This window comes from Sminthopsis crassicaudata, chromosome 1, assembly GCF_048593235.1.
Source record: "Sminthopsis crassicaudata isolate SCR6 chromosome 1, ASM4859323v1, whole genome shotgun sequence".
In the NCBI taxonomy this organism is placed as follows: domain Eukaryota; kingdom Metazoa; phylum Chordata; class Mammalia; order Dasyuromorphia; family Dasyuridae; genus Sminthopsis; species Sminthopsis crassicaudata.
Window position 1 is genome coordinate 514,966,568 of NC_133617.1, and position 18,045 is coordinate 514,984,612.

The 18,045-nt window shown below is 34.4% G+C and overlaps 1 protein-coding gene across 1 annotated transcript in view; it reads right to left on the reverse strand.

The window, feature by feature from the left end:
* Nucleotides 1–18,045, reverse strand: part of FBP2 (fructose-bisphosphatase 2) — a 59,765-nt gene that overhangs the window by 1,703 nt on the left and 40,017 nt on the right. The window contains exon 6 of the mRNA XM_074281673.1: nt 1,986–2,105. Within this exon, the coding sequence (XP_074137774.1) occupies nt 1,986–2,105 (120 nt within the window). The remainder of the gene's footprint in view (nt 1–1,985; nt 2,106–18,045) is intronic.

Sequence of the window (18,045 nt, forward strand, 5' to 3'; positions counted from 1 at the left end):
ATTAAATGAGATAATATTTCTCAAAGTACTTAGCACAATGCATGGCATTTAATAAATCCTATGTAAATATTATTAAATCTGGGATGAAACCGAGATAGTCAGGAATACCTTCCCAGAAGTAATTCATTCTAAAAAGTTTTATTTCCATTTCCCAACCACTCCCACCCCAAATTATTTTTATGGCTGACCAAAAGGAAACACACCAGATATGCTCAAAACCCAGATGGTCCTTGATGACTTGTTAAAAGAGAAATCTAAAAAAAAAAATCATGCCAAATGGATGCAGTTTAGTAATTAGACATTAGGTAGGGAGTTAAAATAATTTTTTAATCTTAAATCAGAGAGACACTTTGGATAGATTCAGCTGTTGGTAAAAAGGAACTTCAGACTTAAAGCTGTAGGCATTGCTTAGCTAGCTGGCAAGCTATTCTAATAATCATCAAGTTGAAATAGATGAATCTACTGTTGAAAAGGAAATTCCTCTTATATCCAAGGCTCTAAGAACTAAGAGATTATCCTTGTAGGTGAGAATAGTTCCTACAGGTTTTTCCACAATGCAATGACTGAGGGTTAAAGTCTTGCCTTTATAAAATGTCTATAGTTTAAGATTCTGGATTTTGAGTTAAAAGTAGGCAGATATTTTTCTTTCACAGAAGAAGCAATGCCTTAACTAAGGACTCCAGTCTAAGCAAGATGCTAGAGAAACTAAGAGAAGTTTCACAGATTTGTGTCCAGGAGAGGGGATTACCTGGATGGAAACATTAGTACCTATGAAATCAACCAAACTGTTGTTCATTCTTCAAAGATTGATACATCATGAAGGAAAAGTCTTGACTTGCATATAAATTTGGATATGAGTAGGGCGGAGCTGTGCAAAATCATGAGCCTCACTTTCTCCTCCAGAGTCATCCAAGTCCAGTAGCAAGACAAAGGTCAAGATGATTAGTGATGGTCCAGAATACAGTGGCTAATCTTGGTTGTACTAAGTTGAGTTCTTTACCAGATCTCAGTTTGTCTGAGCTAGACTATGTAGTGCATGAAAGTAAGTAAAATGTGAAGGGTAAAAAGATTAGTGATGATAAACATGAATACATTATTATTAGAATGAAAGCTACTTGAAAAAAATCAGTGATTTCATTCTTTATATTTGTATTCCCAATGCCTGATATCATAGATGATCAATATGTTGCTGATTAATTGAACTGAAAGAAATATAAAAAAACTTCTCAATAAAAAATGTTATTACAATAATTTTATATAATTAAGCAATTGTAGTGACCAAAGAATAAATCTTACAAATGATACAGAAGGGAACAGATTTCAGAGTGAGCATAAGCAGACTACTGCATTATTTAATAATGATTTATGCAAAAAAAGTGATATATATATATAATACTATATATAAAATACATGATCAGAAAAAAAGACAAATAGTCATGTAAAAAGAGTAAAGCTTCCAAAAATAGACACATCTTTTAAATGTTGCAATGGTATTCACAAAATAGAAAAAGACTTAGAGGAAGGCCACCAATGTGTTAACTAGATTAAGATCTAAGGGAGATAGGAATCACATAAAATGAAAAAAATGTGGCTTGATAGTAATCTGTGCCAAGAAGGCACTGTCTGGCATAACTCTGTGAGACCTGCAGGAGAAAACATCTGTCAGAGTACACACCTGTCAAAGATTGAATGCCACATTTTTTATTGGCAGGGATCAATGGAAGAGAAAGCTTGTTTCCCTCCCAAAGAAGCATTTGAGCTGAGCCCTGAAACATAGGAAGAATTTCTTAAGCTATATGTAAGTAGGTGAGAAAGATATTCTAGGCACAGGACACTTTTTTTCTCTCCAGAATCTCAGCATTTACCATTGAGTTTTAACTATTTTAATTTCCATCTGATTGTTCTTTGGTAGAAATGCAAACAAGCATTGGAGTTACCAAAAAGCAGGGAAAAGCTGAAAAAGGGGTACAAGACCCTGGGTTTACCTTTCCTTTTGGACTTTTCTGGTTAGCTGGGTACATGAAGATCCCTCCGTAGACCAGGGTACGGTGAACATCAGCTACCATGGATCCCACGTACCTGGCCCCATAGGGAGCACTGCCATCCTAAGAGATGCAGAAAGAAGTAGATAGCAGTAGATAGCACTGTTAGTAGTGAGCCTGGCAATTAACAGAAGCCAAGCCCTTCTTAGGAAAACTCAGATCCCAAATAAGAGTTAAGCCTTAGCTTTCCTAAATTTAGGATTTCTACCTTCTTTTCATTCCATTTGGCCTTCTTCCTTATACATCCAGACTATTTAATAATAATAGTTTATAGTTATCTATGTAATAATAATTATAATTTATATACATATAATAGGATATGTTGTATAACATATAAACAATATAATAATTGTTTCATTCATTCATATCCATTATGTGGTACTTTTATGATTTTTAATGATGGCAAAGAACTGGAAACAAAATAGATCTATCATTTGAGAAATTACTAAACATCATGTAGCACTCGGATGTAATAGGATATTACTGGAATATTACTGACAGGAAAGCTTGGAAAGATCTCTAAGAACTCCTGCAGAGTGAAGTAAGCAGTCTCAAGAAAATAATATACACAATGACTAAAACAATGTAAATGAAAAAGAACACATAGAGATCCAAAGTGAACATTACATAAAGAACAAACTTGACACTGGGAAATAGTGTAAACTGTTATTTTTACCTTCTGAATCCAATTCTTCCTGTACAACAAGAAATTCGGTTCTACACACATATATTGTATCTAGAATATACTGTAATATATTTAACATGTATAAGACTGCCTGCCATCTGGGGGAGGGGGTTGGGGGAGGAAAGGAAAAAATCTGAACAGAAGTAAGTGCAAGGGATAATGTTGTAAAAAATTACCCATGCATATGTACTGTCAAAAAAAATTATAATTATAAAATTAAATAAAAATTAAATAAAAAAAAAAAGAACAAACTTGGCTAGAAAGAAGAGGAAGGAAAAGATGCTCCCACCCTCCTCTCACCTTTTGCAGAGATAAGTCCACAGATATTATACATTGCATACATTTTCAGAGATTTTGGGTATGTTGATCTGATTTATAGATTCTTTTTGTCTTAAAAATGCTATTTGTTATATAAGACAGTTTAGGTGAGAATAGTGAATAAAGTACCAACCCTGGAGTCAGGAGGTCCTAAATTAAAATCTGATTTCTGATACTAGCTGTGTGACCCTAGATAAGTCATTTAACTCTACATGCCTCAGTTCTTCATCTGTAAAATAAACTGGAGAAGGAAATGGCAAACCACTTTAACATTTTTGCCAAGAAAATCTCAAAGGTAGTTTTGGAAAGCTGGCTATGACTGAAAAGACTCAACAACAAATTTGTTATATAGGATAACTCTTTTTAAGAGATGAGGAGGGACACTAGAGGAAATTATACTGATATTAAAAAAATCATCAATAAAATTTTTTAAAAGTCATTGTACCTTAAATGTCTTCTGTCTATAATAATGAGAATAATAGCTGTCACATTTACAATGCCTACTGTGCAGAACATTTAAAAGTATCATTTCATTTGATACTTACAATAACTCTAGGTATGTAGGTTCTATTATCACCACTTAACAGTTGAGAAAACTGAGCCAGAAAGAAGGTAAGTGACTTGCCTAATCATACAACTATCTTTGTAAAGGTCTGAGGAAGTATTTGAACTCAAACCTTTCTTCTAATTTCAGACTTAACCCTCTATCTACAATTCTTACTAGCCACCTCATTTTACAGGTGATTTTTTTTCTATTCTGCTGCCCATTTGTGATTTCCCCCCCAATATCCAGCAACCCCCAGAAAGTTTTTTTTTGGTTATCAATTCTGTTTTATGTTTATAAAAAGCTTAGAAATAATTCAAATATAAATAAATCTCTGAAAAAAAATAATTCAAATATAACAAAGGTTAGGCTGGAAGACTTCTCATATACCATATAAATATATATATATATATACTCTATCTCACCTCCTGATAAAACATATGCTCTAGAAACTTGATAAAGACAGTCAGTGCAATTTGTTGATGCCTTGGTACACTGACTACAGGAGCTGTATCAAGATGATTGGCAACTGAACCACAAAGAAAATGCTATAGAAGCACTTGAGTTTAAAAAGTCAAGATTTTCCAACTTGGTGAATATTGCCAAGGATATCGAAACTCTTATTCTGGAAACTTTATCACTTATTATTAGTGAACATGTCTTCTTTAAGGTTAATTTATATCTACTCTGTATCTCTTGTATCCCCTTTTATGCATTACTTTCTGGACATAATGTCCTATTAGAACATAGGCCCCTTAGGTAAAGAATGGTTTTTGCTTTTCCTTTGCATCACTAGCACTTAGAATAGTGCCTTTTGACTGATTGACTAAAAGGATGGATTAATGTGTCATTCTTGGCTGGCTAGAAAATTTGGACATAATTATATCCTATTCCTTAGTTCTACTTTGTCCATCAAGTACTTTTTTTTTTTTTTTTTTTTTGGAGGGAATCTCATTATCTCATTAATCATTTCTAGGAAAGTCATACCTAAACTTTGATTAAAAATTTTTCCTCAAAATTCTCTGATGGGCTTCTAATTAGTAAGATAAATGTTTGTAAAAGTCTGATATTCTCTTATTTGGGGAATCAGACTTCCTCAAGATTAATTCCAGTTTCAGTGGAAATCTTCAACATAAAGAAGAGCCAACTCACTTCCAGTTGATCAATGATGGACAGAGGTGGCTACACCCAGAGAAGAAACACTGGGAAGTGAATGTAAATTGTTAGCACTAATATCTGTCTGCCCAGGTTACATGTACCTTCGGAATCTAATGCTTATTGTGCAACAAGAAAATGGTATTTACACACATGTATTGTATCTAGGTTATATTGTAACACATGTAAAATGTATGGGATTGCCTGTCATGGGGGGAGGGAGTAGAGGGAGGGGAGGATAATTTGGAAAAATGAATACAAGGGATAATATTATAAAAAAATATATAATAAAAAAAAAAAGAAAGAAAAAAGAAAAGTGTTTGACAAAATGACTGAAATAAAAAGCATGGGAGAAAGAAAAAAAAAAAAAAAGATTAATTCCAGTTTCTGTGATTCCAGAGTAAATAATAAGCTATGACAAATCTTCAGAGAAGAGACTGAATTTAATACAGAGAATGAGCACAACAGACTTTGAAGTTTTGTATTCAGGCACATACTCAATATATTTAGAGAACAATTGCATGACAAAGTTGAATCAGAACTTATACATGGTGACTTAGGAATATGATTATTATAATACTATGCTATAGTTTTGTAAGTTGGTAAAAGCTCCAGGATATTAGGCCTCTCAATTTTCCAATGGCCAATTTCTTCCCAGTTTCCTAGATCTTATATTATTATGATTTGTTTTAGTGAATGGAGAAAGGGCTTAGTTCTTTTTATTTCTATGGGTGGTAAGTGGAATACCTCCTACTGGATTAATAGAGTTAAAACTACAAATAATCTTAGATGTCATCTAGCCTAAACCCACAAATTAAGGTAATAAAACCCAAAGTTAAATGACTTGCCCAAGATTACATGAGTTATTACTTCCAATGGAGAGAATGATTATCGGTAGGATATACAAACATATGAAAGCACAGGAAAGTAGTCAAGAAAGACATTGTCTTAAAGGTATTAAGTCTGAATTATAGTTGTTGTTTGTTTTCCAGTCATGTCCAACTCTTCATGGGATTTTCTTGGCAGAGATACTGGAGTGGCTTGCCATTTCCTCCTCCAGCTCATTTTATAGATGAGGAAACTGAGACAAATAGGACTAAGTGACTTGTCCAGTGTCATACAAGTATTCCTGACTCTAAGCCCAGTACTCACCAGCTAGTTGCCCTTGAATTAAATATTGATTAGAGGTTAAGATTCTTTAATGCTCAGGATTAACAGCATTAGGAAGTGCTGGAAATAGGTCAAATTGGTTTGAAAGAACTGACTGTTAAATTTTTGATTTATACTTTGGAAATTGGCAAACACCATAAATTAGGACTTGATTTATTGTTTTGTTAACTATGTAGACTTAAAGTATAAGAGAGCAATGGGGGAAGGGAGGGGAAAAGTTGGAACAAAAGGTTTTGCAATTGTCAATGCTGAAAAATTACCCATGCATATATCTTGTAAATAAAAAGCTATTAATAATAAAAAAATTTTTTTAAAATAAAGTAAGTATAGGAGAAAATGTTAATAATGCAGGTTAAACATTAAAAGTATTTCATATATACATTCCCCATCCTCATTCCCCCAAAGAACGAATGTTAAATATTTGCTGAATAACACTTTCCTTAATTATTCTAAAGGGAAGAGTAATACCTTCCTTACTATTCCCAGATTATCTGCTTTCCACCAAATGCTGGTTACATAAAACACTATCATGAATAAACAATATACCTCTTTTATTGAAGTACATAATAAATAGAGAAGGTGAAGTTATGCAGATTAGAATCAACTAAATACTACTTTTTTTTTTTTTCTTTTTCTGAGGCTGGGGTTAAGTGACTTGCCCAGGGTCACACAGCTAGGACGTGTTAAGTGTCTGAGGCCAGATTTGAACTCGGGTCCTCCTGATTTCAGGGCTGGTGCTCTATCCACTGCCTCACCTAGCTGCCCCCCAACTAAATAATACCTGAGAAAATAATCTAATCACCTGGGGATCCATAAGATCTCAGGTCAATCAAGGAGACAAAACAATATTACCAAAATAGGTTGGGGAAGGTGATCTGCTCTTAGATGTTTCTGAAGAACAGGTGATATTTGGGGACAGAACAGCCTGTCACTACTTCTGGGGAGATCTGCAGTGAGCCATTCAAAAGCCTGTGCCTGCCAATCTCAATTGCTCCTTTAGAAGCCATCCAAACTCCTGAAGTCACCTCTCCCTCACATAAGCTTACACAATTTCAGTGATCTCTTAGCCATTCAGAATTCATATCTTATTACATATTCATAGCACAACAGTACAAAGCATTGCTGGACTGTCTGTTGGGGCATAGACCCAGCCAAGTAAATGAAGATATTTTATCTTGAATGCTCTTCCTACTCAATTCCATTCCTAGAATTCAAATTTCTGGGTTCCTTTAAGATTCAACTCAACTATTATCTTCTGCATGAAGCTTTTCTTGATTATCCCCAACTTCTAAGGCCTTCTCCTCTAAGATTTACCTTTTACGAACTTTCTATTTTTTATACTTATACATGGACATGCTATCTTCCCCATTGGTTTATAGGTTCCTTGAGGACAGGAACGGTTTTTTGTTTTTTTTAATTGATATATCCCCAATGCCAAAGACATGTTCTAGACCATGCTATGTACCTAAAAAAAGCTGATTGATTATGCAAAATAGTTCATTGCTTTTTTCTGAACCTGTGACATGTGATGAAAGGAACAGTGATAAGCTTCAAGATTAAAAAAAGGTTTTCCTAAGACCTACCTTTTTTTTTTTAAATTTATAAAACATTATGAGATAAAAACAATAACAATATCAGCAACAACTAACATTTATATAGTACTATGTGCCAGGAACTAAGTAAAATACTTTAAAATTATTACCTCATTTGAGGTTTTAATATTATCTTTATTTCACAGATAACTGATGAAAACAGAGGTTAAGGGATTTCTCTCCCTTTATCTGAGTATCTAAGACTGGATTTGGACTCAGATTTTCCTGAACACCAGGCCCAGCACTCTATCCACTGTGCCACCTAGCTACCCCAACTAAATTGGTCAGTTTTTCTTTCCATTTCAATATCTAAGTTGTGCCTTCTTTTATATGTCACAAATTCTGTTTCTTTACCCAGTGTCATCTTTAGGTCTCACCTCTCTACTACTTATATTTTCAAGCTGCTTTTCCATGTTTCTCATATGTACCCATCTCCTCAGATACTCCTCCTCACAATGTAGCCTTATCCATTTTTTGACTTTAGTGGTCATAGGGTTTGGAATATTAAAGAGGGAAGAAATAATAGAAATCATATTTTCCTATACCCCTATTTTACAGGGGCAAAAACTACTAGGACAGAAATTCAGTAATTAGGAGGCCACATGCTTAGATAATTGCACCAATAAAACTAGAACTCAAGTTCTTTCTTCCTGTTCAGAGTTTTGTTTTTAGAGAGAGACAGGCACACAGACAGAGACAGAGAGGGGGAGAGAGCAAGAGAATAGGAGGAAGAGGAGGAGAAAGGAAAGAGGGAAGAAGAAAAAAAAGAAGGGAGAAAGGAAGGAAGGTTTTATTGATGTACTTTTTTAAAAGTTCTGTCATTTCCCCCTCCAAACTCTCCCTTGTCTGAAAATATCTTGAAAACCTTCATTCTGTACTTAGTTCTCAGAAGTCATGATTCCTCAATGCATTTGTCAGAGTTCTGAAGTTTTTGTTTTAGTTTTTTAATGTTTAAGTCACTGTATCCTTCATGCAAATTATTCTTCTGGTTAACTCTCTCTTCTGAAGTTTATTTGACATTTCAGTACTTGATTTCTTATAATTCACTTTTTTAATGTACTTAGCTTATTTAGCCACTACCCAATCTTCCGATCAATGGGTACCAAATTTCCTTTTTCCTCCCATGATTTAAAAAAAAAAATTATTAAATCTTTTTTTTTAATTTTCAAAACATATGCATGGATAATTTTTCAACATTGACCCTTGCAAAACCTTGTGTTTCAATTTTCCCCCTTCCCCTCACCCCCTCCCCTACATGGCAAGTAATCCAATATATGTTAAATATGGTAAAAATATATGTTAAATTCAATATATACATACCTCTTTATATAATTATCTTGCTGCACAAGAAAAATCAGATCAAAAAGGAAAAAAAATGAGAAAGAAAATAAAATACAAGCAAACCACAACAAAAAAAAACACATGAAAATGCTATGTTGTGATCCACACTCAGTCCCCACAGTCCTCCCTCTGGGTATATGTGGCTCTCTTTGTCACAAGGCCATTGGAATTGGCCTGAATCATCTCACTGTTGAAAAGAGCCATATCCATAAGAATTGATCATCTTATAGCATCATTTCATGTAAGTCTCTCCAGGCTTCTCTGTATTCATTCTGTTAGTCATTTCTTACAGAACAATAATATTCCATAATATTCATATACCACAATTTATTCAGCCATTCTCCAATTGATGGGCAGCCACTCAGTTTCCAGTTTCTGGCCACTACAAAGAGGGCTGCCACAAACATTCTTGCACATACAGGTCCCTTTCCCTCCTTTATGATGTCTTTGAGATACAGGCCCAGTAGGGACATGTGCTGGATATGCACAGCTAGATAGTCCTTTGAACATTTGAACATAGTTCCAAATTGCTCTCCAGAATGGTTGGATCAGTTCAAAACTGCCCCAACAATGCATGAGTGTCCCAGTTTTCCCACTTCCCCTCCAACATTCATCATTATTTTTTCCTGTCATCTTAGCCAACCTGACAGGTGTGTAGTGGTTGGATATCAAATTTCAATTTTTTACTATTACAAAAGAGCTGCTATACATAATTATGTGGGACATCCCCTCTCCCTGCCCCATCTTTTACTTCTCTTCCCACTACACTGCAGCTGCCAAGTCTTGGTTTCTTCTCATCAGAAACTTAAGAGTTCCCAGCTTTCATTTACTACCCTAAATCTCCACAAGTGTCTGTATTCTGGGTGTTGCTTTAAGAAAAACTGAAGCTTAGATCCAAGACCCTTTTACTCTTCATAATACAGTTGTGTGTCTCTGTAAGAACAATCAGTAGTAATGTCTTATCTTTGACACTGTCCAAAGTATAATGTGCTTAAGGTTAGCCAAACTAGTATAACAAAAAGTTCATTTTAAACATTCTGTGCAATTATGGGGGAAGCTAGTTGCTAGTCAACTAATCAGAAGAGAACAGAGAAGGATGGGTGTAGTTTCAATTCTGCTCACCCAGGAATCCGCAGTTTCAGCTATTTATCTAAATTATACAGAGCTCTGGGCCTCATGACATTCAGGCTGAAGTTAAGTGATAAGCTGATATTCCCCCCCAAATGTTTCCACCTCTTATTTTACTTTTATTAGTCAACAAATGAAGAAAACTGGTATTTACAGTTTCTGGAGGAAAGAGGTCAGTAGGAAACATTGACTTCTTTCCTATTCAGTGAAATGGCTGAGTGGGGATTTTTTTTTCCTTAATGGTGAGAAGCTTGAATGGGAAGGATCAAGAAAACTGCTGATGTGGTAAATTCTTTGAAGCCGTTGTTACATTGATATACAGTTTGAACTAGAACTCAGTCCTCCTAATACAAATGCACTGTTATAACTATTTCAGCAAAAATGTCTATGTCCCTTTATTCTAGAAATAACATGTCAAAGTATTTTTTAATACAAATATAGGACTTTTTGTGAGCAGCTAGGTGGCACAATGGAAAAAAGTGTTGGACCTGGAAGACTGAACTTCCTGAGTTCAAATCTGGCTTCAAATCCTGAGCAAATCATTAAAGCCTGTCTGCATCATTTTCTTCATCTGTAAAATTAACTGAAAAAGAAATGACAAACCATTCCAGTGTCTTTACCAAGAAAACCCCAAATGCCATTACAAAGAGTCACACACAACTGAAAAATGACCAAACAACAAGAATAGCTTTAATTCTATTTTTAATAAATTTCACCTATTGGATTCAGCCCATTACTCTAAATTGTCAAGATAGTTTTGGTTCCTGATTCTAATCATCTAATTATATTAGCTATCCTTTCCAGCTTTATTTTGTTTTTTTGTTTTGGATAAATGATTTCAGTCTATTGAAGAAGTTTTTTTTTTTTTTTAAATCAATGGCAACCATTATAGTATTAGAAATATAGTATTAAAAAGTTCCTCAAGAAGGACAGCAGTGGATAGGGCATCAGCCCTGAAGTCAGGAGGACCTGAGTTCAAATCTGACCTCAGACACTTAACACTTCCTAGTTGTGTGACCCTGGGCAAGTCACTTAACCCCAACTGCCTCAGGAAAAAAAAAGTTGCCCAAAGGGCACTGAGAATTTTAATAGTTTGCTCAGCATCACAGAGTTAATATGAGTCAAAAATCAAACTTGAGTTCAGGTCTTTATTGATTTCAAGGCCCTGTCAAGATATCACACTATCTTCATTTCAACTTCACATAATTTGAAAATGTGAAAAGTATAATTTCTACATCTTCATTCAAATAACTGATAAATAAATATGTTGAATGGAACAAGGTTAATATCAGAGCCCTAAATTACTCCACTAGAGACCTTCCTCTAAGTTGATATCAAAATATTAATGTTTTTTTGAACCTGGATATTCAGCCAGTCCAAAATCCACTTAACAATATTGTTATCTAGCCCATATTTTTCCATCTTATCTACAAAGGTTATATGAAAGACTGTCAGATGTTTTGCTAAAATCTAGATATACCATATGAATGCATTTTCCTGATCTAACAGCCCATTATATTCTAGCAATGAAAGGAATAAGATTAGTAATCTGTTGAATTATGAATCCATCCTGGCTTCCAATAATCTGTACTTCTCTTTTTAAATGCTTATAAGTAAGCCTTTGAATAATAACTTTCAAAAGTCAGATCCAGAGGCCTACAGTTTAATAACAATCTGGATAACATATTTCCACCTCTATTCTTACTGGACCACTCTCAGTCTCCATAATACAGGGTCTCCCACAAGTCTTAGTGCAGATTTCATCTTTAATTGCTTTTGGAATATCCCATATTTCAAAGATTATTAAACACAACTCAGCCATTATATCACTATTTCTAAGTATCCTGGAATATAATTCATAAAAATCTGAAGACTTGAACTCTCCAAAGGAATTTAGGTGCTCTCTTACTATTTTAGGTTTCAGCTCCTTTAAACTAGTTTTGTTTAAATCCTTTCCCTTTCCACATCACTTCCATCTGAAGATTATCATAGCAGAAATAAAAAAAGCAAAATAAAGGTTAGTTAATTATACTTTCTCTTCATAGGCAGCTAGATGGCTCAGTGGATAGACTGTAAGCATGGAGTTGGGAAGGCTCATCTTTGTGAGTTCAAATACGGCTTCAGCCACTTCCTAGCTGTGTGACTCTAGACAAAGTCTTTTTACCCTGTTTGCCTCAGTTCTTCATCTATAAAAAATAAGTGAAGAAAATGGCAAACCATTCTAGTATCTTTGCTAAGAAAATCCCAAATGGGGTCATAAAAAGTCTGAAACACTGTGTAACAAAAACAAAACAAAACAAAAAAAACCAAAAACAAAACCAGACCCAACATTTTTTATCATCATGTAGACTAAGAAGGAGTTCTACCTATATGACATCTCATATCCATTTCCTTCTAATTATTCATATAGCTTCCATTTTAGTTCAGGTTTTCATAACTTCTTTCCTGTATAATAGTCTCATAATTACTTTTCCTTTTTCAAATCTTTCCCCTCTCTAATCCATCCCCAAAACAAGCTGTCAAATTGATATGCCTAAAATACAGATCCAACCATTTCAGTCCTTTACTCAAAATTTTTAGTGGTTCCCTACTACTTTTAGATTAAGAGACAAACTTCTCATTCTGGTATGTAAAACCCTTTGTAATATGGTTCCCATCTTCTATTCTAGTCTTAATTTTATATTATTTTCCTTTCCACACTTTCTATTCCAATCAGACTGCCTCTCTACTCCTAATGTGTTGCTTCCTTCAAGGTGACATAATCAGGTTTTTCCTGATTTGCCCAGTTGTTAGGCCTCTCACACTCTTGATTTTGTACATGCTCTTGTATTTATTTTCTTGCACAGATAATTAATTCACTTACATAAACAAATGTTTGTTTTGTCTTTGTATTTCTAGTTCAGAAACACAGGGCCTACATAATCTTGCACCAGTCTACAGATAGTTACCACAGAGAATATAAGTAGATACTTAATATCTGTCCATTTGAATGCTTTCTCTGACTGCAACATAGCCTTGAAAGTCTTTTTGTTATAGAAATTGTTTGAATTCATTGTCAAGTTTCAGCTATTCTTACTTTAGTGCTATTGAAATTATTCCATAATATGCCTTTGTATCAGTTATTATATGTACCTACCCTGATTCTATCTTCTGTCTCTCTTTTTTTTTTTTTTTTAATTTAAATTGGTTCATGAATTCTCTGTATAGCCACGGAGTTTTGGTTTTTGGGTTTTTTTTTGTTTTTTTTTTTTGGGGGGGGAGGGATAGTAATTTGCCTTTTTCTTCCTTATTAGATTATTTTTGTCTTCAGAATTTCAGTCTGGAGAGCTTCTCAATCCCTTTGTGAATTATTTTAGTTCTCATTATTCGTATAACTCTGAGAGAATTGAGGTGATTGAAGAAGCAAGTGGTGGTGGGCATTGATTGAACCACACATTTTATCTTGTGACTCAATTCTGAAGCTAAATCAGTTCTCTTTCTATTCCATTTTGCACAACAATTTGAAATGTTGTGGTTAAAACAAAGACTATTCAAATGTGAGAATTGAAAGAAAAATCTTACTGCATTGTTTGAATTTAACCTTGTGTGGCTGGGAAGGTGGACCACCTCCACCTGTTGTTTAGAAACCCTTTACTAAGGATCTATAAGGAAGCTAGGTGAAGAGAGTGCTGGAGACTTGAGTTCAAATATGACCCGAATTCAAATATGGCTTCAGAAATTTACTAGCTGTGTAACCCTGGACAAATCACTTAATCCTATGAGCCTCAGTTTCCTCATCTGTAAAATGAGCTAGAGAAAGAAATGGTAACTCCCCAGTATCTTTGTCAAGAGAACTTCAAATGGCGTCACAAAGAGTTGAACATTACTGAAACAACTGACTATAAAGAACAACAAAGAACCTAGGTTATGCTGACCAGAAAGCAAGTCAGATCCTAATACTGATACAAGGCATTTCTCATACTTGTACATCTCTAACAATCCATAGGTTTTATCTGAAAACTGACTCCATGCTGATCAATCATTGTTTTCATGTTTCTTTTTCTGCAACCATTTATTTCCTCTCTCCACCCCAACTTCTACAAAGTCTCTGATTTTTCCTCCAATTAGAAATCAGATCACTTAATATTAGTCGGTATTAGTTGAATGTTTTTTCATATATATATAAATCTATCTCCTCTATATTTGAAGTTCAGTGCCAAAGTTGAAGGCAGCTACTTGATTTGTTGGGCAATTGGCATGAATTGCTTAATAAGTCAATATGCTTGGAAGCTCAAATCTTTATTTTCCCCTGTTATTTCATCTTTTACCTATTACAACTCTAAAAGACTCTGTTCCTATATTTTATGCCAAATACACTCTTATTTATAAAATATGCTCCAGAACTTTTAAAGAAACTCAATTCAGAGCACTTCCTGCCATGGATTTGAGGACTTTGATTTTGAGATTTGTAATTATTTTATTGGAAAGAACATGGTTTCCTGAAAGCAAGAAGATATATAGATGATTTCAGCTTTTGGTAATTCATAAGCCTTTTGCATGTTGCTGATTCCATCCAATATGTCCGAAACATATACCAGCCCCACCAGTCTTAAAGCAGCCTTTCCTTGAAGAATTTTATAGGCCATCAAAGAGATGACCTTCTCTAATATTTACATGACATAAATCATTGTTTTGACATGCAAGTGGGTAAGTATTCATTCACAAGGTTTTGAAAACCTTAGCAATCTTGTTATCTGTCATAATCTGGAACCAATGAGACACAAAAAGGTTAAGTGACTTACTGAAATGCTAGTTAGTAGCAGATCTGGAACTAGAACACAAGTTTCTTAACTCCCAGGCTTAACTTTATTATTATCTGTGATTAGAATCTTCCACATCAGGAAAAATTAATTCTCCCTGAAATCAACTATGCCTTATAGTTTATTTGGGAGAGTGAAGTTTGCAGTCCACAAGGATTTTTCCCCTTTCCAAACAAACAGCACTAATTATTTTTACTATGATTGATCCTTAACATGTACTATTTGTCAAAGAAGCTCACAGGGACAAATACTTTGACTTATACTTCTCATTACTCAAAATTTGGATCAAAGATCTGATTCATTTACCATCTGACTGGAGGTCTTAGGACTTCATCATGCTCTTCATTCTACAGGACCACATCAACCCTATCATTCACACTCCATCAATATCCTCTTTCTCCCCAAAGCTCCTTTGATTGAAGGTCAGAATGTAGAGCTTTTTCCTAAACTTTCATTTAAAGATTTTACCCAAGCTAGTTGTCTCTTTTTTCCCCTTCTGGCTGCACTTCTTGATATTTCTCCATCATATTCCTTGCACTGAATAGATCTTTTCCCTCTCTTTCCAGCTTTCCATTGGGTTTTATCTTTTCCTACTAACTTGTAGGGAATCTGGGTAGGGCAATGAATAATGTGCTAGGTCAGGATGCACTGATCTTCCTAAATTCATATCTGACCTCAGACATTTAGTAGCTGTATAACCTTGGGCAAGTCATTTAAGCCTGTTTGCTTCAGTTTCCTCATCTGTAAAAATTGACTAGAGAAGGAAAGGGCAAACCACTTCAATATCTTTGCCAAGAAAACCTCAGATGGAGTCTTAAAGAGTCAAAGACTGAACAACATCATTACATTTTAAGATCCTTGATATAAAGAACTATCTTTTTTTCATATCTGTATCCTCAGTGAAATTTTTAAAAAGAGAGAGATTCTCTTTCTCCATTTTTTCCACATAGGTCTGAAAGTTGTCATTTAAGACCAGAATTCTCTACCTCTGACTCTAAATGAGAGAGATCTCATCTTTCATAATTCTCTCATTACACTAGGCCCTTTAAATTTCTTCTCAAATCATAATTATTTGCAATTATTTAATAGAATTGAACATATTTAGCCTATATATAATAACTTGCTGTCTTGGGAAAGGGGGAGGTAAGGGAGAAAGAGAGAAAAATTTGTAACACAAAGTCTTACAAAAACAAATGTTGAAAACAATCTTTACAATCTTTATTTGGAAAATAAAGTAATAGTTTAAAGGAACTTTAAAGTCTCATTCTAAATCCGTCATTTTAGAGTTGAGGAACATGAGGCTTTATTAGGATGAAATGATTTGCCCAAGTCACATAGATAGTAGGCAGCAGAATCCAGATTTGAAACCAGGACCTCTGACTCCAAATACCATGCTCTTTCTACTGTATCATACTGTCTTCAATTTCTCACAGAATATACTACATGATTATCAGGGTTCAATAAATATTTGTTGGTTGACAGATTTTTTTTTTCTGTGTCAAACTCTCATTGGCACAAAGATCAATTTTGGCAATAATTTTTGATGCTGTATTAAAGCCCAAACACAGCTAACTGGACATGTGATGAATGAGAGAAGGACTGATCTTCATCAAGCACAGTTCCCTCACTTTGGTGTGCAAATTAATGATTGTTTTTATCCTGGCCATGTGAGTAGTCCCCGGACCTTGTTCTTTGCTTATCTTATCAGGCCTGGAAAATAAGCTGGAATAGAGAATTTTTCAAACTCCTGACCAAATAATACCTTCCCATAGCTACCTTCTGATAAACAAAAAGGAAAATTACATAAACAAATGTTTAGGCATTTTTACTCTTAGAATCAGAGGCTTTAGAGCTGGCAGGGACCCAAAATGATCATTTGGTTCAGTGTTGTCATTTAAAGATGGAGAAAGTTGAGGTCAAAAAAAGGAAAGTGACTTTCCTTTTCAAAGGGTGAATGATAGGGTGAATGGAAGGAGAGAATTTAGAAGTGAAAATAAAATAAAAAGTAATTTTTTAAAAAGAAAGAGATAGAGTCTCTAGGTCTCCAGCCACCAAACTCAGTGCTCTGTTCATTGTACCTTTTATACCTCTAAGAAAACCAAGGAGAGTCTAAGAGATATCATAACCAGACAAATAGAATTAAACTGTAAATTAAAATATGGAACAAAGCACTAATGTTACTTTTTTCCTGATCATAAGCATAAGGCAAAGTGAATAAGATCTATCTCAATTCAATTCAATAACTAGTCTACTATATCAGTCTTCTTTACACTACTTCTCACCATACATGGTAATGAATTTCAGCTGGTAACAGGAAGCTTTTGGAAACATAGGGAAATTATTTCCCTTTACCTTCAAGCTCCCTTTAAACTTCAGCTTATGTGTCCCCTTGCTACAAGAGACTTTTCCTGGTTCCCCCAGTTGTTAATGTTACCTACTCTCATGCCTTTTTATTTATTTTGTGTGCATTTTGTTTTCATTTATCCATATACATAAAGTTCTTTGAGAATAGAAATTTTAATTTCTCTCTGTGTGGCCCCAATTTTTCTATTCTTTGCATTAACCACAAAATAGTCCACCTCAATCCAGGCCTTTTATTACTTCTTACAGGACGTTTGCAATAGCACTCTCTTTGGTCTATTTACTTCCAGTCTCTCCTTTCTATCCATTACAGAAATGACAAAATAATCTTCCCAGGGCATCATAATATCTAAAATGTATATAGCACTTACCTTGTGTCAAGTATGTAGGCAAACACTTTACAAATATCTCATTTTATCCTCACAACATGCTAAATCTATCTGACCATGTTACTACCCCGTCCCCAAAAAATTAATGGTAATAGGATAAAATGAAATTCCTATAGATACTGCCCCAGGTGGCATATTAATATCTCTTAAGATAATAATAATAAAAAAAAAAGACAAAGAGCTCTAGTTTATTAGATCATTTATGAGAGATTTTATGAACAGACATGGGCAAGAATTTCATAGGATGAGAGAAAAATTTTCATTTTTGTCATGGATCTATTAAAATAGTAAAGTAAATGTATGTGTAAAGTGGAGAGTAAGATTTGGGAAAAGTTTAATGGGAAAGAAGAAAAGTATGAAGTTGGAGCCCAGTGCCTGATGATAATAAGGAGGTTGCGTTGAAATTCCATTTCTCCTGGAAACTGAGTGCATTGTCCATCTGTTGGGGAATAGCTGAACAAGTGTTGGTATATGAATGTACTAGAATATTATTGTTCTATAAGAGATGATGAGCAGGCTGT